Source organism: Lepus europaeus, chromosome 5, assembly GCF_033115175.1.
Source record: "Lepus europaeus isolate LE1 chromosome 5, mLepTim1.pri, whole genome shotgun sequence".
NCBI classification, from domain to species: domain Eukaryota; kingdom Metazoa; phylum Chordata; class Mammalia; order Lagomorpha; family Leporidae; genus Lepus; species Lepus europaeus.
In genome coordinates, this window is record NC_084831.1 from 36,225,408 (window position 1) to 36,247,747 (window position 22,340).

Here is a 22,340-nt window from a genome sequence, read left to right on the forward strand (position 1 = left end):
TCTAACAATTCTGGGGCTCACCCTCAGTTCCCCACTTTGTTAAGTTTTTACAGCTAAGCCACCACAGGACTCAGCGGGACCCCCAGAGTCCTGCCAGGATCCTGGGGTCAGCAGATGCAGCTGTTCCCCCAGGACACAGGCCCATGGGAACTTTCTACTGAGGGGACCCCTAAGTCGTAGAAAACCATAGGGGATTAAAAAAGAGGGCCCCACAGATGGCAAGCCGTGGGGAGGTGTCAGGCATTTATTTCTGGAGCAGAGGGGAGCCGGAGCAGGGATCTCAGCAGTGGACACAGTTGTGCATGAAGTCGACACAGAGGCTCGTGTAGTAAGTAGGGTAGTCGCGGAGGTGGCTGACGTGGGCAGATGACACAAAGTCCACAGAGCGCACCAGGACCCGGCGTGACAGGCGTGCTTCCACCATGCGTTCCACGTCCCTGGCCAGCACTACCTCGTCAGCCTTGGAGTAGAGGTAGAGCTCGGGCCAGCGAGAGCCAGCGTCCTGTAGCCTGTCATAGAAGTGGGGGTGGAAGAGGGCAGTGAGGGGAGCGAGCAGGACGTGGAACAGCACTGCCACCAGGGCAAAGGCCACCAGGAGCAGGAGGCGCAGCACGGCAGGCCGGTGCTCCAGGACGACGGCGAGGGCCCGCAGCGCCCCAACCACGTTGCTGTCACCAGGACCGCTGTCAAAGATGGTGCCCACCACACGCAGGTGGCAGAAGCGCTGGTGAGTCTGCAGGAGCTCCAGCACGTAGCGGTACAGCATGACGCCCGCATTGCTGAAGACGTGGAAGAGCAGGGGCTCCTTCTCAATCTCGTAATCGAAGAGGAGCTCCAGCAGTCTCTGGGCCAAAACCCGCAGTGACGGGATGCCCAGGGACTCAGAGAAGAAGACCATGTGCCACGGGGCCGTGTAGCGGATCACGATGCAGCCCTGGGGAGAGGCAGAGGCAGTGGGAACAGCTAAGGCACTGGTTCCTTGCCCCCTATAGCCCCCTCATCTTGCCACACCAGACCGTTCACATTTAAGGCCTTGCTGTTTGCCATCCCCTGCTGCAAGGACCCTGCTGGGCACTGTCCCCACCTCCCAGACACCTGAGAAAGCCTGCAGGCCCAGCCTTGGCCACCAGAGGCCACTTCTGATCCAGGCCCATGGTGTGGCCCTTGCTGGTCACTGCCACTTTCCTACCCATGGCTCTGAGAGCACAGACCACACCCTCCAGACTCAGGGGCCTGACACCCAAATCAATGTTTGGGTTCCTACACTTGGGGTCATTCCTCACACTCACCCAAAAACGCCAAATACAGTAAACACTGTTGCTCAAATTCTAAAATCTAGGCCCCAACTCCCTGTAAGCTTCTTTTCCCCTCACTGCCTAGGCCAAGTATGCCCCAAACCTCCAGATGTGTCCCCTTCTAGACCAGTTAGGCATAGTGGCCAAAGGAAGTGGATGTTTGGTACAACGGTTAAGATGCTGCTTAACCTGGGATACCCCATCCCGTGTCGGAGTGCCTGATTCCAGCTCCCTGTTGCTGTACACCTGCGAGTCAGCAGGTGATGGCTCAAGTAGTTGGGGCCCTGCCACCTACATGGGAGACTCGGACTGAGTTCTGGATTCCTAACTTTGGTGAACCAACAGATGAAGGAGTCATTCATTCTCTCTCTCTCTCTCCCCCATCCCCTTTCAGATAAATACAAAATTACAAATAAAAGGCAGCCAAAGCCCCCCTGCCTGAGTTCTAAACTCCTGTATTCAACCTGATCCAAAGACAAAGGGCCCTTTGTCAGGGGAATCTGACCAGGCTCTGGGGTCACACCACTTACTAACAGTATGGATAAGGAGCAACTTACTTTTTCTTTCTGAATTTGCATCTCCATGTATACATTGGGCTAGCACCCATCTAATATGGTAAGAATTAAATGCAGAAGATGTATCTCAAGTGACCAAAACAGCACTGGCACAAAGTAAATTCTCAGCCAACAGAAATGAGTGATGGTAGTAATATGGGCACAGTCCCCAGAAGGCCAAACAGGGCTGGGGAGCAGAAGTGTCTGCCATCAGCTCCCTGTCCTCCCAGCCCTGAGACTGATGACGGGGTTACTGGAAGCCACCCACACTATCCCAATTGGTCAAAACTGAACGGGAGACGGTTCAGTTCCCATCATTCTTTTCTCCTGACAGCACTTGGGTTGTACACTTCTAGAAATATTCCCATGAAGTCCAGTTTCTTCAATAAGTCAGTATCATGGGGGTGGGGCATTCAAGATTTAAAAGAAGTAGGGTAAGTCTGTGGCTTGGCCAGTAAGACCCTGGTTAAGATGGCCACATGTCACATTAGAGTACCTGGGCTCAACATCTGGCTCCACTCCTGACGCCAGCTTCCTGCTGATGCACATCCTGGAAGGTAGCAGTGATGGCTCAAGCCACCCATGTGGGACACCTGGCCTGATCGCCCAGCTCCCAGCTCCCAGCTCCCAGCTGTGGACCCAGCCCTGGCTGTTGCAAGAATGTGGGGAGTGAACCAGTGGCTGAGAGATCTCAGTCTCTGTCTCTCTTTGCCTTTCAAATAAATATTTTATTTGTTTTTTTTTTTTTTAAGAGGCTTAAGTAGCAAAATAACTAATGCAATGTGTAATCCTGGGTTGGATACTGGTTTGGGCAAACCAGCTGTAAAGGACACTTTGGGGACAATTAGGGCATCTGAAAATGGACTGGAAACTGGACGAGACGAAAATGCAATAACATGAGAAGGTGGAGGGCATGGCACCTGCTGGCTGCAAGGCGGCAAGCTCAGAACTGCATCTCCCGCAGTCCCTCTCCCATTCCAGCAGGCGGGGTGCGGGTGTGGGCCTCAGGGAGGCTGGAAGCAGTGGGGCACAGCTGGCCTGGCCTTTCTCCTGGCTGCTTTAGGGAGATCTGGGAATGAGGAGGGTGGAGCCAGAGGCCAAAGAAAGGGGCTTCCAAGATAAAACCAGGCCCTTGCCGACCCACTGCCCACTGCAGTGTCTACCTCTACCTCATGGGGAAGCCCCAGAAAGTGCCCATGACTCTGGGTACGTGAAAGGCACTCTGGTCTGTCCTGGGGCAGAAACTCACCTGGCCAGAAAAGGACAAAGTCCTGGAGTACAAGCTATGCCCACTCACCCTGCCGGTGCCCCCAGCAGGGACTTGAGGCCTGGGCTCACTCCACACCCACTGGGCGGCCCACTGAGGAAGGAGGAGCAGGTTGGGAGACTGATGGGGCTGGGCCAGACCACCGAGCTGGTATCGAAGGGGGAATAATCCAGCCCCCACTGTCTCCCTCAGCCCAGAGGCCCAAAGGCTCCTAGCTCCCCATAGAGCAGCGGCAAGTGCAGAGCCCAGGGGCTGGGTACCACGTGCCTGCAGTACTCACCCTTTTATGGTAGATGGCGCTGTACTTGGCAAGGTTCCTGTCCTTGCAGCCACCCCAGCCCAAGAGAATCACCACCGGCTGCCGAGTGCCCGCCTCCTTCCCAGCTTGGCTGGAGCTGCTCTCTGAAACACAGACAGGCACTGTCAACACCAGAGGGCTGGGGTCGCCAGCGGGGGCTTCTGCCCAATGCAGAGCTGAGAGCGCTGTGGCCGCAGGCAGGAAGTCCGTGGGTGCCAGGTCCAGGCAGCTTGCCAGCCCCGGGCTCCCACAGGGCTCCCTCCAATGTCCTGCTCCACGGCTTCTCTGCAGGCCTCTTGGGAGCCCTTGTGGGCTCAGCTGAAAAAAATCACATGGGGGCACCTTTCTCTCAGCCCTGGTGAGCAAGGATGCTCCACGCAATCTCACCTTCAGCTCCGGGAGTCAGCAACCACACCCACAGCCAAGTTGGGCCTCTGCCTGTTTCTGTGTGGCCTGCAAGCTAATGTGTCTTTTTTTTTTTAATTTTAAAACATAGTTAAATCCAAAGATTCATATTTTGTGAGTGCCCCTAGTACAGCTCCGCTGGAACGCAGCCGCGCTCATCCAGTTTACTTACTGTCTGTGTCGGCAGTGCGAGGTCGTTACAACAGGGACCATTACCATGTGGCTCGCAGGGGCTAAAATACTTACTGGCCCTTCAAGAAAACGCTTGCCAGCCCCATGCTGCTTCCATGGGCAGATGGAGGAAGGGGGTCTGAAGCAGGGGCGCGAGGCGCTGCGGCCTGCCAGAGACGAATCACCCTCTGCTCACGGTGCTCCACGTGCTCTTACTACAGATGAGGAGACGGAGGCTGGTGATGCTAGGTGACTGGCCGAGGGCCCCACAGGAAGTGCAGAGCTGGGCATCCAGCCCCCGCTCTCCTCCAAGAAGCCGGAGCCCCTTCTGAGCCCACAGCTGGCCCCACCTCTCTCTCTGCCAGGGCCACCCCGCAGTCTTGTCCATCAGCCTCCCCTACCCTCCCCACCCCTGGGGACAGCTGTGCAGCGAATGTCTGCAGCTGGATCTCGGCTCGTCCCCTTCCAAGGACCAAGCCACTGGGCTCTGCTCGGCTGCCACCCTGAAATTTATGGAGGCCTGCGGTGACCCGGCGACGGTAAATTTCAAGGCTAGTTAAGAGGATGGTAAATATAAATCACTAACCTTTGGACAAAAGGAAGACAACAATTTCCTGTGGAAATTAATGTGATTGAAAAGTTCAGCGTTCCTGCTCCCTAGTAGTGGTGACTCTGGCCTTCGGAGATTAACTGCCCACACCCGCGGGGCTCCTGGGCCCGCTGCAGCTCGGCCTGCAGCCCTCCCATCGAGGGAGCCACTCACAGCCGGCCTCGGCCAGCCGCCCCATCTTCTGCCTGCACCGGCCCTTCTGGCAAAGAGGCCACAGTGGGTGAAGCTCGTGGCCTTGTGGGTGGTAATGAGGAGCTGCAGCGTGGGGCTGCCCTTGTCCCACAGTTGCATTTCTGAAAGTCTGCCCTGGGCGGGGGAGGGGACTCTCTCACCTCGGAGGTCAGGGCTCCCCTGCCCGCGTCCTCCACCAGCAGAGGGCTTCAGGATTTATCTCAATTTCAGAGACCACAGCCAGTGGCGGTCACATCCCCTGGTGGCCTTGGGATGTTCAAGGCTGGCTCCCGCCAGCAGAGCCGGGACATTCCCAGCCGCAGAAGGTTCAAGCAGCTTCTGTCCGGCCTCCGACTGCCCTTCTCCCGGTGCCTGGGACTCCCAGTGCCCCGTGCTCGGCGGCAGGTTTCACCGGGGGCCCCTGAGCTCGTCGACTCGGGCAGCAATGACTGACTCTCGACCCAAAGAAACTCTCAGGATGCTCCCAGAGCCCAGGCTGTCCACAGTGGTCTTAAAGGGGACCCGTCAGCCCCTCGGCCCTCCAGCCAGGCACTTGAGGCTGCCTGCCAAGGCCCAAGGTGCTCTTCCTACCTGTGGGCACCGCCCACTCCCCTCACACGTCCTTCTCCCTCCCAGTGCCCCACTCTCCAGGCCCATGCCTAACTCAGAGCCTTCGGCAAGACCCTCTCCCCACTGGAACCAAGCTGTCCCCGTGGAGCCTACACATGAAGAGCTCTCATTCCAGAAACTCCAAAGTGCTCTGCGCACATGGCTAGGAGTCATGGGGCCAGGAAAGGTCTGTCAAAGGACACGTTGGCTGCAGAGGCCTTGAAGGCCCAGTGCAGATGTGCCCGGTGGACAGAAGGCGTGAGCAGGGGTGGCGGTGGGCGAGAGGAGATGTGACAGTCCCTCTAGGACACAGCGAGCAGTGCTGGGGGCTGGAACCCAAGAGCGGACCTGGGCCAGATCCACAGGGCCTCCATGCTGTATGCTTAGCAGTTGTCACACAGTGGAGAGCCAAAGAGGATTCTGCAGTGGGGATCCGGCAGGACCTGATCTGTACTGACTAATGACTTACACAATCATTTGCTTAATGTCTGTCTCTCTCCCCTTATCAAGCACATTGGACACAGGAGGCTGGGTCTATCATGTTTATCACCACATCTCGGATGGCCAGCACCGGGGGCGGCCTCTTCAGATACCCACAAGTTACGTACTGAATGAATGAACGCGAGGTTGCAAAGTGAAGAGCTGGCCCAAGGCAAATGAGCTGGCATTCTTCTTCTCCACTGCCCTTCTCATAGTAATAAAAGTAATCGCTATGGCCACTGTTACTCACTGACACACCCAGATCAGGGTTCTTCTACCTTCATGCAAAAGCCCTGCTCGTTCCCCTGGCCATAGCACCCATCCTACCACTGACATCTCCAGGCCTCTGTCACCTGCCCTTGGGCACTGAATGCGTTAGCCCTTAGCTCAGTCTCCCAGTCTATTACAAAACATGCCATGACCTTGTGCAGGCAATCAAATACACTTGGCTCCAAAACCGTGACAAACCTCTCTCAGCAAACAGGGCTACCACATCCAGCACTACCTGGTAGGCACTGTTCCAGGCGCTTCACCTATCAACTCATACCACCTTCACACTAACCCTGTAAGCAAGGAGCTGGTGTTATTCTCACCTTACAGCTGACAAGCAGAGGCACAGAGGTGGTAAGTAATTTTCTCCGGGTTATACGATGGTGAGCAGTGAAGCTAAAATGCAATCCCAGGTGGTCTGACTCCAAGGCCAGCTTACATCCGCCACTCTAGCTGGCCTCTTGGGTAAGAAACACCAAGTCCCTGGTCTTAACCAAACCTTGAGTGCCTCAGCGCCAAACTGTACACGTGGCTGCCTCCTGTGTCAACACCCAACACCAACCTCACGCACCTGCTCCTCCTCAGGAACTGTCTACCCCAGTCAGCACCCCAGTACACACTGCCTACAACCATCCTCAGCCACCCTAGGAGTTAGTTACTATTACTATTCCCATTTAAAACACAGAGTGGTTAAGTCCCTTTCTTCCAAGAACACACAGCCAGGAAGTGGCAGAGCCAGTATCTACTCTGTGGGCTACCACAACCATGTGGCCCCTACCACAACTACGCTACCTCCATCTCCACCTCCACCTCCACTTCCACCTTCACCTCCACCTCTTCACTGCCTGGTCCAGGACGCTGCTTCTCCATGTTTATGTTTCACTCATGCCCACTCCACCTACAGAGTCAGCTCACTGGTCTGTTCCAGAACCCCCCCTCCCCCCAAATCCTGTCTCATCATCCCCACCATCCCTACCCCAAACATCAGACTGGGTTAGGTGCCCCTCCTCTGTGCTGGGGCAGCTCCCACCATCACTACACACTACAGTTGGAACACTGTGCTGACAGATTTCATGGTTAGACAGGTAGGAGGCTGCTATAACAGGCAAGGCAAGAGCTGGTGAAGGCCCGAACCACCCACAGCAGCAGGGAGACAGGAAAGAGGAGGGAAAAGACAGGGAGACAGAGTCACAATTTTGGAACATGCATCAAAAGTCTCAAAAATATGCTTGTAACCTCACTTCTGAAACAGAAAGATGTTGAATCACACAGGACATTCAGTAACACGTTAAGCAGATAATAGATACAAATGTAAAAGCTAAAACCATAAAACTCTTAGAAAAAAACACAGGAGTAAGTCTTTGTGACCTTGGATTAGGAAACAGTTTCTGGGACATGACACCAAAAGTATGAGGAACAAACAAATACATAAAATAGAAATACTGGAACTTCATTAAAATTGAGAACTTTTGGGAGCAGGTGTTGGGCACAGTGGTTGAGATGCCGCCTTGAATGTCCACGACCTGTTTTGGAGTACCGGGTTCAAGTCCCGGCTGTCCCACTTCTGATCCAGCTTCCTGTTACTGTACACGTAGGCAGCAGATAATGGCTTGAGTACTTCCCAACTGAGTTCCTGGCTCCTGGGTTCACTCTGGGCCAGCTTTGGCTATTGCAAACAACTGAGAAATAAACCGGCAGGTGGAAGATATCAATCCATCTCTCTCTCTTTCCCTTTCAAACAAAAATGAAAATAAATTTCGGGGGCCAGCCCTGTGGCGTAGAAGGTTAAGCCGCCTGCAGTGCTGGCATCCCATTTGGATGCTGGTTCAGGTCCCGGCTGCTCCTTTTCTGATCCAGCTCCCTGCTAATGCGCCTGGGAAAGCAGCAGAAGATGGCCCAAGTGCTTGGGCCCCTGCACCCATGTGGGAGACCTGGATGAAGCTCCTAACTTCAGCTTGGCCCAGTGGCTGTTTGGGGAGTGAACCAGAGGATGGAAGATTTCTCACTATCTCTCCTTTCTCTCTAACTCTGCCATTCGAATAAATAAATAAATCTTTACCACATTCTATATTGAAGCGTCTGGGTCTACGTCCTTACTGCATTCCTGATTCAAGCTTTCTGCATCCCTAGGATGCAGGAGGGGATGACTCAACTAGTTGAGTCTCTGCCAATGGCATTGTGGACTTGGATTGCATTCCTGGCTTCCAGGCACTTAGGGAGTGAACCAGCAGATTAGGAGCTCTCTCTTTTTCTGTCTCTCTCTCTGCATCTTAAATAATAAAATAAATAATTAAAAACCACAATGAGGTACCACTTTGTACGCACTAGAATGGCTATAATCAGCCGGTGCCATGGATTAACAGGCTAATCCTCCGCCTTGTGGCGCTGGCACACCGGGTTCTAGTCCCAGTTGGGGCGCCGGATTCTATCCCAGTTGCCCCTCTTCCAGGCCAGCTCTCTGCTATGGCCCGGGAAGGCAGTGGAGGATGGCCCAAGTCCTTGGGCCCTGCACCCGCATGGGAGACCAGGAGACACCTGGCTCCTGGCTTCGGATCAGCGCGATGCGCCGGCTGCAGCGGCCATTGGAGGGTGAACCAATGGCAAAGGAAGACCTTTCTCTCTGTCTCTCTCTCTCACTATCCACTCTGCCTGTCAAAAAAAAAAAAAAAAAAAAAAAAAAAGAATGGCTATAATCAAAAAGTCAGGTAATAACAAGTGTTGATGAGGGTGTGGAGAAATCAGAACACTTACACGTGCTCATGGGAATGTAAAATGGTGCAGTCACTTTGGAAAACATGTAGGCAGTCATCCCACAAAAGCAAAAAACCAGTTACCACATGAGCAATTCTACTACCTGAGATATACCCGAGAGGTGAAAATACAACCACACAAAAGTACATGAGGCCCAGCCAGTGTTGTGATGCAGAGGATTAAGCTGCCACCCGTGACTCCAGCATCCCATATGAGCACTCCACTTCCAATCCAGCTCCCTGCTAAGACACCTGGGAAAGCAGCAGAAGATGGCCCAAGTGAACAGGATGGACTTCCAGGCTCCTGGCTTCAGCCTGGCCCAGCCTCGGCCATTGCACCATCTGGGGAGTAACCAGTGGATGGAAAATCTCTCTGTCTCTTTCTCTCTCTGTGTGTCTCTCTGTAACTCCCTTTCAAAAAAATAAATCAATCTTAAAAACAAAAACAACCATTTGTACGTGAATGTTCCCAGCAGCTTTGTACATAGCAGCCAAGGGCTGGAACAGTCCTACCACCTGTGACAGAATAACCAAAATATAGCAGCTACGTGAAAGAAGCCAGACAAAAGGCCACACAGTGTGTGGTTCCATTTATAGAAAACATCCAGACTAGGCAAGCTGACAGAGGCAGAAAGTAGATTCGTGCTTTTCAAGGTCTGGAGGAGGAAGGAAATGAGAGGTGACTACTAATGGGTGCAGCGTTTCTTTTCCAGGTGATGAAAAACGTTCTGAAATTAGATAGTGGTGATGGTCTCACAATTCTATGAATATATGAAAAGCCAATGAAATGCATAGTTTATGTATGTGAATTATATCTCAATAATGCTATTATTTAGAAAAATAACAATAATTCATTAAGTGGAAAAGCAAGCTGAACAGGGGGTAGTACCACAACTGAATACATACACACTTATGCAAAGAAGATGCACCAAGTATTAATAGCAATTATTTCTGCAATGAAAGGCAACTTCTTTTTCATATTTTACCCATTTCTAACACCAAATATGCATCACTTTTGCAATGAGAGTTAACAATGACCAGGGCAGCGGTCCAGCAGAGCCAAAAGCACTGGGGAAGGCGAGGAGGTCAAGGGCGCCAGGAGCCCTGGGCAGTGCACGGCTGCTCCTCTCCACCCTGGCACCTCTGCAGCACCCCACAGGCCCTGTCCTGCAGAATTCTCAACAAGTGACACTGACACCCATAACACAAGAATCCCCACCGGTATTGTTCCATGGTCCAAGCTATAAGGCATAAATTAGATTGTGTGCATCCCAGGGGCGTTTGGGGACAGCAAAGGGAAGGGCTGACAAGGCACGGGGCCTGTGCTTTTTGATTCGCAAGCCAGAACTGAAATACAAAGAACCTATGTTTTCTTTTTAAAATGCAAAGAAAGGATGCTCAGTTTTCTCTGCTCTCCAGACACGCCTTCTGGAGTCTCACAATTCCTATATTTTAACCAAACCGTTTTGTTTCAAATTCCCTTTTTCAAAATAACAGCATGGTAGAGCAGCACGGTATATAAGACACTGTGAATGAAACCCTGTCTGGGTTCAAATCCGGCTCTGCCACTAAGCGACTGTAGCACCGACCTCGAGCAAGTTCTCCAAGTGTCAATTTCCTTATCTGGGAAGTGGGGAGAGTAATACAAAGCATTAAATAAGACGATGACGAGAGCAGGCTTAGCACGGCACCTACCACAAAGAAAGAATTCAATAAATCGAAAGTAGTATTACTGCAGGAGTAAAGCATGCTCACTGCAGGAAAAGTCCAAAATGAATATCCAGTAAAATTGGAATCAGACTGTTTGTAATCTGCTTTCTTCCGTTTAGCAATATATTGTGAACATCTTTCCCTGTCAGTTTGTATATTTCTACACCATTATTTTTAGTGGCTGCAGAGCGGCTGTGGAATGGTTCATAATTTATGGGGCCCAGTCTCCCATTATTGGACATGATGCTATTTCCCATTGTTTGCTGATATAAAAAACACTTGAATGGACACCCCTTTCTTTATGCACGTCCCTGTTTTCTGCAAATGGCATTGCATTCAGGCAGCCCTTCCCAACGGCAACTGACGTGTTTGCAGGCACCGGCCTTGGAGTAAGGCTCCCAGCCGAAATCTGGGATTACTTTGGGCAAGACACCTCGCCTCCCCCAGGCATCTGTTCCTCATCTGTAAAGCGGGATTAAGCGTTCTCCCTGCTTCACAAGGTGCTGGTGAGGATTAATGAAATCCTGGAGGGAGCTCCTGCCGGGCCTGCCTTGTGAACAGGGCAAGGTGCACAGTGAAAGTACCACAGACACCCGGAGAAAGGGAGGCCTGCCAAGGGCGCGTCAGGTCTGGCTCTGGCATCCAGGGCCCAGTACAGCACATGACCTTCAGTAGACGCTTTAGAAAGGGTTTTTGATTAACGGGTGAAATTAATTAATTTGTAAGTGAAAGAAAATAGGTTGATTCACAAAATAAATAAAACTCCTCATTTAAAAACAAACCCAAAAGGCCTTCTGGGTCCCTACAGACGAGAGGATCAGCTCTCCAGTGGCTCTACTCTGGGTCTTTGAGGCCTGTCTTTTTCTCCACTCCCACAAGCACACCAGGGCTCCCCGCCAGGCCCCTGCTCCCCCTGGCCCCTCGTGGTCCTCCCTGGGAGCCCTCACTTCCATGATTTCTGTTGCCCACCAAGGATGGGTCAGCCCTCCTGAAGCCTCCAGTGGGCTTCCCTAGGCAGCCTCCCCCACCACAGGCCCACCTTGGGGGTCCAGACCCTCCAGCCCCGTTTCTGGCTGCCAGGGGAAGTTTGCCAAGGGTTCAGACAATGACTGCATTTTTTGCTCCTTGCCAGTGGTGGGCAAAAGGGAAGGCTTGCAGTAAAGTCCAGGGCTCTACAATCCCTGGCCTCCTTCTCCGGGGTCCCCTTGAGACTTTCTGCTTACTCCAAGAGCAAGACCCCCCCTGTCCCAGCCCCACTAATTCTAAGAATGAATGATTTTTTTTTTTTTTTGACAGGCAGAGTGGACAGTGAGAGAGAGAGACAGAGAGAAAGGTCTTCCTTTTACCATTGGTTCACCCTCCAATGGCCGCCGCGGCCAGCGCACTGTGGCCGGTGCATTGTGCTGATCCGAAGCCAGGAGCCAGGTACTTCTCCTGGTCTCCCATGGGGTGCAGGGCCCAAGCACTTGAGCCATCCTCCACTGTACTCCCTGGCCACAGCAGAGAGCTGACCTGGAAGAGGGGCAACCGGGACAGAATCCGGCGCCCCAACTGGGACTAGAACCCAGTGTGCCGGCGCTGCAAGGCGGAGGACTAGCCTAGTGAGCCACGGCACCAGCCAGAATGAATGTTTTTTTTTAATGCTTATTGACTATGAGAGCAACCAGGTGGCTTTGAGCAGGTTATCATCAGGGGACCTGGGTGGGACCCGGCTGCCCATTTCCTGGATGGAAGGAGGACAGTGCAGCCTGGGCCCGAGATGTCACGTCAGCTCTCTCTGGGGCCCACTGTGCTGCCAAGTGGCTCCATTCAGTGCGCTTGGCCCCCTATCCCTGCCAGGCCCAGAGAGCAGCGAGTAACACTGTCAGTACTACAATGACAGTAACACAGTGCTCCGGGGCTACAGGGGAGAACTTTCCCCAAAGAAATGAAATGAGAGCTGAGTAGGAGAGTCCAGGATCAGAAAGAAAGAGGAGGAGGGCAGATTCCAGGGCAAAGGACAGGCTTCCGCCAAGGCCTGGGCAGACTGCCCTTGGCAAGAGCTGCCAGGGATGCTGGCTGATGGGATGCCCAGCAGGGGGACCCTGACCCCAGGGGTCAGGTGCCCAGCCTGGTCCACAAAGCCCAGGGCTCTGAAGGACCCCACATCCGCAGCTGCCATGCAGCCCCCTGATGTGCCACTGTCAGCCACCACCCTCTGTCCACTCAGCCATGCTGGGCTCTGTGGCTGGATTTTCCAATCCGAGGGGAAAGCAATTCTAGAAAAAAAAATATGACCACCCTACATGCTTCCCTGCCATTAAATAGTAATTGCCAAAGAGAGACAAGCTCTGGAACCCACAAAGACCATCCCTCTCTGTGTAGTTCCATCAGCCTGGCGGTGGACTCCTGCAGAAGGCTCGCGGTGCCCTGAGCCCCTCTGAGGCATCCGAGGACCCCCAGCTCAGCTCTGGGGCAGGCACTGTCCGGGGGGCCATCGGAGGAGGAAGCACAAGCTGCACTCTCGAAGAGAGGAAGGGAGCCTGCTCTGGGTCGGACCCAGCACAACTCAGCTGCCACGCCACTTGGATATCACCTGTGAGAAGGCCTCACGCCTGCCCCACATCCAGCTCCCCTGATGAGAGCTTGGCACGAGCCTCTGCTGAGGCCCCAGAAACTAGCAAATGCTGAACCCAGAGCAGAAATGACCAGCAGTCCCATGGTGGCTGAAGAAGGGGAACTGCCTTCTCACAACCCATTGCCTCCAGCAGGCCAGGAGATTTGGGGGGAAGCCCCTTGCCAGGAAAGGGTCTGGCAGCAACAGAGGGGCCTCGCAGGACAGAGGGCTGGAGACTTCTTCCAAATCCAAGACGCAGCTTCCTAAAGCTGCCGGGGGAGCCCTGGCAGAGGAAACACCCAGACTGGCACCTGCTCCGTGCCGGGCACACACATCCAATCACTACCTTGTGGACATTCACAAGCCTGCGAGGCAGGCACTATTATTAAGCCCATCTTCCAGCAGAGGGGTCGGAGACTCGGGGAAGTTCGATGACTGGACAAAGCTGGAGTTGATCAGAGGCAGAAATGCGAACCAAGGCCCCCAGGCTGCCAGCTGGCCAGGGAGGGAGGCCCCTCTGGCCTCCTGGCCACGCAGGAGGCTGCCCCAGCCCTTTGCTGCTGAAGGCTCTCCAAGGGCAATATTAACTCACTTCATCTCCTGCGGATGCCAAAACTGTCAAAAAGTATTTTCACTTCTACAAGCCCAATAGCCCTAGGCCAAGAGACGCCGCTCCAGGGAAGAGCAGCTGGTCTGCAGCCGTCTGTTCCTTGGGCACCCAGGAGCTGCCTACTTCTCCTTGACTCCAGCCAAGAACACAAGGTGAGGGGTCGGGAAAGCTCTTCCAAAGGAGGCAACATCTGAGCTATGCCTTGAATGACAACCTGGACATCAGCGAGGGGGCAGGGTGGGGCTGCGGAGGGGAAAGGGCCTTCCAGACAGAGAACAGCAGAAGCAAAGGTAGAGCAGCAAGGTGTAGACAGAGAATCCCAAGCCCTTTGGGGGCTGCCACAAGATAAAACCCCAACTGGACACAGTGGCAGGACACGACGACCAAAGAGGTAAGCAAGGGCTGGTATATCATGAAGAACTCCGGGTCTGGACTTGATTTATCCCGAGGACCCTAAGGAGCCCCTGGAGGGTTTCACACGGAGCAGTGATAAAAACCAAACCTCTACATTAGGAAGATCCACTGTGGCAGCCACACAGAGGCAGGGCTTCTGGCAGTGAGGTCGGGGGCACGAAGGCTGGCGACACGCTGGGCTCACGCTCGCGGAGCTGCAAGCCTCCTGACTCCCAGTGAGGCCAAACTTTCCATTCTCCCGGCCCCCAAACCTACTCGTGCTGCTATAGATGCAAGCCTGCTTTAGAGGTTTTGTGGAGCCTCCCACACATCTTTCTTTAATGACATGCCTGTAGGGGGGAAACAACGCTAATTCTAAAGGCCAATTACTAAATTTACTCCGCGCCTGGCCCTATGCTGGCTTCCTTACACAAATCATATCAGTTGTGCCCTCAACAGCCCCACTTTGCAGAGGAGGAAGGTGAAATTCAAAGCCAGCAGCTTACCCAAAGTCCCCCAGGCATTAAATGGAGGCGTCAGGATTCCCAGAGTTCTACCTGACTGCAGATAACCACTGCCCAGAAAAGTGCACGGGTGGGCTAAGACTTCTGAGTCCCCGGCTCCCTGAGAACCCCCGCCCCTGCAGGAACCCCTGTCCACGGAGGTCGAGGTGCCTGGCAGTGGGAAACCCCATACCAAACAGAGGAATCAGGAAGGACCTTGCCCCCAGCAGCCTTCAGCTACGAGATAAACCGGGGCCAGGACCTGAGACACAATCGAGAGACACAAGGGCCCCACCAAACTGCTGACGCAGAGAAGGGGCGGGGCTCCCGGAGGAGCGTCCTGGGGCGGGGCTCACAAAAGGGGCGGGGCTCTGCGCCCCGCAAAGGCTAAGCCGACCCTATGAGGGAGGGGGCGGGCCGCGAGAGGGCGGGGCCGCAAGTGGGGCGGAGCTAGTGCTGCGCTCGCGACCCACAGACTCGCGGGGTCCCCTCCCCACGACTGGACCCAACCCTCGTTCCATACTCTGGCTCCAGAAGGGCTGATCCGGGATCTCGATGGTGTAGTCCAGCTCAGCCGAGGCCATGGTGAAGGTGCTGCACGGGCCTCCCGCCGGAACTCCCGCTCGCGCACCGGCGCCTCAGCCGGGCGCCTCCTGGGCGCCGCCCAATCACCACCCACCTCCCCCGACACTGCCCAATCCCCGAGCTGAGCTCTGTGACCTCCCGCCCTAGCAACCACCGAGTCTCTCCCAGAGCCTCTTGCCGCACCCGACCGCTGTGCCCTAGCAACCATGCCCCGCCCCTCCCTGGCCCTGGCCCACAGCCATTGGCTGACTCGCTTGATCTGGATCAGGTATTGGTCAGCTGGGACGCCGATCAGGAAGAGTCCCCACCCTGCTGTGGAGGTAAGAGTCGCTGGGAGTTGCTGTAGTCCAGGAGTGGGAAGGGTCTCGTCAGAACCGGCGTTTTGTCCTGTGAGGCAGTTACTTGTGTAGCTACGCCTGCCTTTTACCAGCCGCGGCTCCGAAAGCTGTAGGTAGAAAACTATGCCACGGCCTAGGGGGCGCGCGCCCACCCATCCACCCTCTGCCCAGTGGGGCCAAGGCACATTCTGGCTGGCTGGGTGGGAGGCGGTCTTCAGTTGGTGACTTTAGAGAACACCCTGTTTGTGGGGGGGGACACCAAGAGCCTAGGGGTACCACTTTCTTGCACGTATCTACTCATTTAACAAGTATTTGCTGCGCACCTATTATGAACTAGAGATAGGGCTAGTCCGGTTCCTGGGCTCTGGTGAGGATCAAGCGTTTGGCTCTGACTTCCATAAATCTTAATGGGAGAGGGAGAGAAATCATGCGTGGCCAACTCTGTGTGTAGGGAGTAAATACTACAGGAGAGTAAAGATTTTATTTTTTAAAAAATTTATTTGAAAGTTATATATAGACAGAGACAGAGATGGATCTTCCATCCACTGGTTCACTCCCAAGATGGCTGCAACAGCCAGGCCTGGGCCAGGCCACAGCCAGGAGCCAGGAGCCAGGAGCTTCATCCAGGTCTCTCACGTGGGTGCAGCGGCCCAAGCACTCGGGCCACCTTCTGCTGCTTTTCTCAGGCCATTAGCAGAGAGCTGGATCGGAAATGGGGCGTCCACATGGGGTCCCGGCATCACAGGCAGCGGCTCCTCCCACTGGGCCACAGCTCTGGCTGCAGTAAGAATTTTATGAACTCAGAATCAGAGAGAAGGAATGCTTACGGCGGTGGGGCTCACTCTTGGGCCGAGCCTTCTACGGCTTGTGGAGGGAGGGAGGGGAAAGGACTCCTTGGAGGAGTCCAAAGGGGAAAGTGAAGGAAGAGAGGCTGGAGTGAGTGAACCCGTGAGAGAACAGTTAGGCACAGATCCAGAGGAATCCTTGTGCCAGGCTCAGCTTTGAGCTTTTAGGGAGATCTTGCTGATGGGGAAAAATTTTCCAATGGATTCTACAGCTGTGGAACAAGGGCTTAGATTCATCTTCAGGATAGCAGAGAGTCATTGAAGGCTTTGAGCAGGTAACAGTCAGATTTGTTCTTAGAAAAATAAGTGCAGTAAATGCATTGGGGGTTGGAGAAGTTATTTCAGTGCTGGGGAAGGATTATTTATGATGATATTAATCATGGAGTGGTTCGGCCGGCGCTGAGGCTCACTAGGCTAATCCTCTGCCTGCGGCGCCGGCACACCAGGTTCTAGTCCTGGTTGGGGTGCTGGATTCTGTCCCGGTTGCTCCTCTTCCACTCCAGCTCTCTGCTGTGGCCTGGGAGGGCAGTGGAGGATGGCCCAAGTGCTTGGGCCCTGCACCCCATGGGAGACCAGGAGAAGCACCTGGCTCCTGGCTTTAGATCAGCGTGGTGCGCTGGCCGCAGCACAGCGGCCATTGGAGGGTGAACCAACGGTTAAGGAAGACCTTTCTCTCTGTCTCTCTCTCTCTCTCTCACTGTCCACTCTGCCTGTCAAAAAAAAAAAAAAAAATCATGGAGTGGTAAATGAAATGGAGAGGAGTGAATGGATTCCTTAGACTCTCATAGCCAGCAAGAGCTGGACTTGGTGACTGGGGTGGGGAAGAAGTAGAAGAAATGAAGAGATTCTTGATGTGGGCAAAGGAGAGTCCTCTGGGTTTTTAGCAGGGATTTAGTTGTGGGAATGGTGAATATAAGGTACCAAAGGAACATCCAAGCAGAAATGTTAAGGAGGCAGCTGAATTTGCCCAACTTGAATTCACAAGAGAAGTCTAGGTTGGAGGTAGAAATGTGTGGGCCTATAGGGCCTTATAGATAACAGCCACACAAGTAGATTTGTTGAGCTTACCCCAGGGTGTATGTATAGAGTAAGAGGAGAAGAGGATATATGAGACAACCCTGAGAAGCCCCCAAGTTTGATGGTCTGGCAAAAGCGGCGGGGGGAGTGAACTGCAGAGGTAGCTGAAGTGACCAAAATGGTAAGATAATCAGCAGTGGAACATTCCAGAAGCCAAAATGTTGAAACCTGATGACTAATCAAATAAAATAAGACCTGAAAGACTCCGCTGGATTTAGAAACAAGGAAGTTGTTAGTGAACTCAAGTGCAGTTTTCAGTGGAGTGTTGGGAGCAGAGGTCAAATTACAGTGGCTTTAGAAGTGAATGGAAAGCAAAGACTGCATGTACATACACTTTTGAGAAGTTTGGCCATTTAGGGGAAGAAGTTGAGAAGACAGTTGCTAGGAGACGTGTTTTTATTCAGATGGGAGCAATGCTGTTGTCATAGATCCAGCAAATAGGAAAAAGATAAAATTACACATGAAAAAGATAATTAAGAGAGTAGTGCCCCTGAAAAAAGGCATAAGAGGGGGCCGGTGCTGTGACGTAGCAGGTAAAGCTGCCGCATTCAGTGCTGGCATCCCGTATGGGTGCCAGTTCGAGTCCCGGCTGCTCCACTTGTTGTTTTTTTGTTTTTTGTTTTTTTTAATTTGTTTGAGAGGTAGAGTTACAGAGAGGGAGAGACAGAGAGAGGTCTTCCACCAGCTGGTTCACTCCCCCAAATGGCTGCAATGGCCAGAGTTAGGATGATCCTAAGCCAGGAGCCAAGAGCTTCTTACAGGTCTCCTATATGGGTGTGGGGGCCCAAGCACTCAGACCATCTTCCACTGCTTTCCCAGGCCATACCAGAGAGCTGAATCAGAAGAGGAACAGCCTGGACTCGAACTCACACCCACAGGGGATGCTGGTTACTGGCTATGCCACCACACCGGCCCCTGCTGCACTTCTGATCGAGCTCTCTGTGCCCTCAAGGGAAACCCAGAAGAAGCTCCTGGCTCCTGGCTCCCAGCTTCAGATAGGCCCAGCTCCTGCTGTTGCAGCTATTTTGGGAGTGAGTCAGCAGATGGAAACATCTTTCTCTCCCTCTCTCTCTCTCTCTCTCTCTCTCTCTCTCTGTCACTCTCTCTGCCTCTCTTCTCTGTAACTCTGCCTTTCAAATAAATAAAAAATAAGACATAAGATAGGAGAACTTGGGTCCATGCCACCTATGTGGAAAACCCAGATGGAGTTCATAGCTCCTGATTTTGGTCTGGCCCAGCCCTGGCTGTTGCAGACATTTGGAAAGTCTCTCTCTCTCTCTCTCTCTCTCTCTCTCTCTCTCAAATTAAAAAGAAAAGTTGGAAGGACATGTGCATTGTGGCAGAAGCGTAAAATGTGTGTTGATACTAGTATGTTAGTAGATTTGGTGGCAGGAAGTTGAGGCAATTCTTGTTTGGTGATTTCTATTTTCTTTGTGAAATAGGGGCATGGTATCAGGCAGTGAGGATGAGATTAGAGGTGATGTGCCAGGTTGGAAAGAGCAGAGAGGTTGAAACAGCAGCAGTGAAAATGGGAAGGAGATGACTTAAGGTAGTACACAGATTTGAGGGCAGCTGTAATGGCCCTGTTGAAGTTGGTGACCATTAATTCATAACACCAGTAGTCTACATGGTTGTATAATATGCATTTTTCCCCTAACAGCATCAGCCACCTAATGATGGGCACGGAGAGGTTTGTTGACTTGATCCAAGTTTGGGTTTTACCAGGAGAATGCAGTAGAAGGACAAAGAACAAGTAAGCCGAGGATATTAGCAAAAGAGTAGTTAAGTGATGGGCTTTCACATGTAGCCTGGATAGGAGAGTGAAAAAGTATTGCGGACTAGATGTCTCAATGAAGCCAGAGTCCAACTTGGAAATAGTTGAATGAGTGAGTTGTGATCAGAAAGAAGAGTCATGGGCTTGCATTCTGGTGTAGCAGTTAAGCCGCCGCATGCAATGCCAGCATCCCATGTGGGCACCAGTTTGATTCTTGGCTGCTCCAGTTCTGATCCAGCTCCCTGCTAACCTGCCTGGGAAAGCAGCGGAAGATGGCCCAGGTACTTGGGCACCTGCATCCATGTGGGAGTCCCAGAAGAAGCTCCTAGCTCTTGGCTTCAGTCTGGCCTAGCTCCAGCTGTTGTAGCCATTTGAAAAGTGAACCAGCATATCTCCCTCTCTGTAACTCTGCCTTTCAAATAAATAAATCTTTTATTAAAAAAAAAAAGGTGGAGTTGTTAGTAGAGATAAGTAGAGTAGGTTCTTGCCTTCACACAAGAAAAAATTCAGATATGAGACAGAGAACAGTGGTAAGCAAGGTAGCATCCATCAGAATGGACGGATACCTCTCCAGACAGAAGCAGAGAGTACCCAGTCACTCAGACTGGGGGAAGCAAGGTTACATGACTTAATGGAGAGAATACACCTGCAGGCCAGGTGGGCAGCTCAGAAAAATGCCAAGAGTCTGTGTTCAGACTGGGGTTTATAAGGGAATGGGGTCCAGTTCTTGCTGCCGTGTCTCCTTCCCCTCCTCTTCCTCCTCCAGGACAAAGAGTTTGCTGAGTGTGAAGTAGGTGAAATTGTTCCCAAGGTTTCTCTATCAGACTGGGTAGCCTACCTGGCCCTGGGCAGAGGAGCTTCCCCTTGGGTACCTTCCTTAGGGGAAGGCTGTGAGTTTTTATTGCTCAGGGTTATCAGACGAAGTAACTAATTTGGTGCTGAGTAGAGAGGAGTCTTCTGGGGAGCTCTCCTTGGGGGGAAGGCCGAGACCGCCTGCAAAGTTATCAGGATATGGCTAGGACCTTGTGTGTGAAGTCCAGGGCTGCTTACAAGGGGAGCCTCCAAGCTTCTGCTGATGCTTTGTTTTCCTTAGGTCCCTCTCACACACGTAGGTGGATTTCTAACTTCCTACATCACAGAGTCATGAGGTTTGAGTAATTCCAGGTGATGACAAAAGGCCCAGGGTGTGGCATGGGGGTGAGTGGCTGAAGTGGAGTAAAGGAGACAGTCAGGATGCTGACCTGGCCATTGAAATTCCCCTGGGTGATGGCAGGACTCAAGGCAGGAAGAGCATGTTTGTCCATTGGGTACCAATGTCTGATGAATAAAGCAGGTTGTTCTGGGGTCTCTAGATGACAGCATGAGGAGGGGCAAAGATTTTTACACTGAATGAATTGCCGTGACCCTTGACATAGCAAGGGCTCTCACAAGGACGTGAATAAGGAACAGGGTTAGGGTTTGGTGAGGAGATGCTACCCACCTCCCAGCCCTGAGATGCTTGGGGTATAAGAATGTAAGCAGTGTCCACCAGGGAGGCTATGTAGGAGCGGAGCCCTGAAGTCAAGCCAGCTTTGGGCAGAGGCTGGAGGTGGGCAGAGTGACTGGAGAAACTGAGGATGGGGCAGACTTAGCTAATCAGGAATGAGTTTTCCCGGGCAAAATGAGAAGGTTAAGAAGAGAAGGAAGGATAGGAAATGAGTCGAGCATGGTGAAGCATGGAGCAGTAAAGGAGTGAGACAGGTGTGTGTAAAATCTGACTGATCTGGGGAGTTACATTTTGTGGGTGCGCATGGGGGTAGGTGTGTGGTGTAGAGAGAGGGAAAGTGGGGCCTGTGGCTAGGGAAGGAGGGTAAGCCTGGAGAGAGGGCAGACAGTTTTGCAGGAAGGCGATGAGGGAAAGGTCAATGGGGAGAGGATGGAGGGAAGTGGCAGATGTGGGGGGAAGTTGGGACAGATGGAATCAGTAGGGGCAGTGATGAGGGTGTGAGTGGGAGAAGAAGGGGATCCATGAGAAGGAAGTGACAAATCGAAATACATGTGCCCCTGAGGTGGGAGACAAGGTGAAGACAGCGGCTGGGCTGGAAGCGTGTCCGGGAGAAAGTTCCCATCTAGTCGTGACGTTTTGGTCAACAACAGGCCACATCCACCGCAGTGGTCCTCTAAGGTTGTAGTGGGGCTGAAGCATTCCTGTCTCCTGGAGAATGTGTCGCTGAAGTAGACACATGATACAGTGAAATTGCAGAAGAAGAACCCTCAAGAAAATGCCTGTGAAGGGTTTAGCAGAGGCTGTTGCAGACCTCAACGAGCTCTTGAAGTGTGGAAACCTCCACCCCAGTCCTGGAAGGTTTTCATTCACAAAAAGGGATGTTCCTGGTGCCTGTGTGCTTCCCAGCAGATCTGAGATGAAAAGAAGAAACCACCCAAGCGATCCACCCCCTTTCTGCAAAGCGTGACTGCTCCTCAAGGACAAGGAGGTGTCCAGAAGACATTATTACGGAGATGACACCTCCCTGCAGGTTATGATCCCTGAAGAACTCCCAGTGGGACAACAGGTGGAGGTAGAAGTCTGTGACGCTGATGATCCTGACCCTGTGTAGGCCTAGGCTAACATGGGTCTTCATGTCTTCATTTTTAACCTGAAAGTTGAAATAATGAAAAAATTTATAAAATAGAAAAGAGTTTATAGAATATGAGACAGTGTTTATGATTTTTTAAAAGATTTATTATTTACTTAGTTATTTAATAGAGTTATGAGAGAGAGATCTTCCATCTGCTGGTTCACTCCCCAGGTGACCTCATCTTCCAGTACGGGGCCAGGCCAAAGCCAGGAGTTTCATCCAGGTCTCCCACATGGGTGGCAGGGCCCAGGCACTTGGACCATCCTCCACTGCCTTTCACAGACACATTAGCAGGGAGCTGGAACGGAAGTGGACCAGCCAGGACTTGAACAAGCGCCTATGTGGAATGCTGGCGTCACAGACAGTGGGTGGCTTTAGCTACTACGCCTCAACCTTGGTTCCCTGTTTGTT

The 22,340-nt window shown here is 52.7% G+C and overlaps 1 protein-coding gene across 1 annotated transcript; it reads right to left on the minus strand.

Annotated features, from left to right (window-relative positions):
- Positions 1 to 222: 222 nt before the first annotated feature.
- TMEM53 (transmembrane protein 53) lies at positions 223 to 15,346 on the minus strand. Its single transcript, XM_062191153.1, has 3 exons — positions 15,216 to 15,346; positions 3,397 to 3,518; positions 223 to 934 (listed from the first exon to the last, which is right to left on the minus strand). The coding sequence occupies exons 1-3, from the start codon at positions 15,274 to 15,276 to the stop codon at positions 281 to 283; spliced, it is 837 nt and encodes a 278-aa protein (XP_062047137.1). The 5' UTR covers positions 15,277 to 15,346; the 3' UTR covers positions 223 to 280.
- Positions 15,347 to 22,340: the final 6,994 nt, after the last annotated feature.

Bases quoted from the DNA above. Each gene is read 5' to 3' on its own strand.
- TMEM53 (XM_062191153.1), bottom strand. From the start codon at position 15,276: ATGGCCTCGGCTGAGCTGGACTACACCATCGAGATCCCGGATCAGCCC. The intron at 3,519-15,215 runs GTATGGAACGAG...TCTGTGTTTCAG, and splicing joins TCAGCCCTTCTGGAGCCAGA to AGAGCAGCTCCAGCCAAGCT. The intron at 935-3,396 runs GTGAGTACTGCA...GCCTCTCCCCAG, and splicing joins GCGCCATCTACCATAAAAGG to GGCTGCATCGTGATCCGCTA.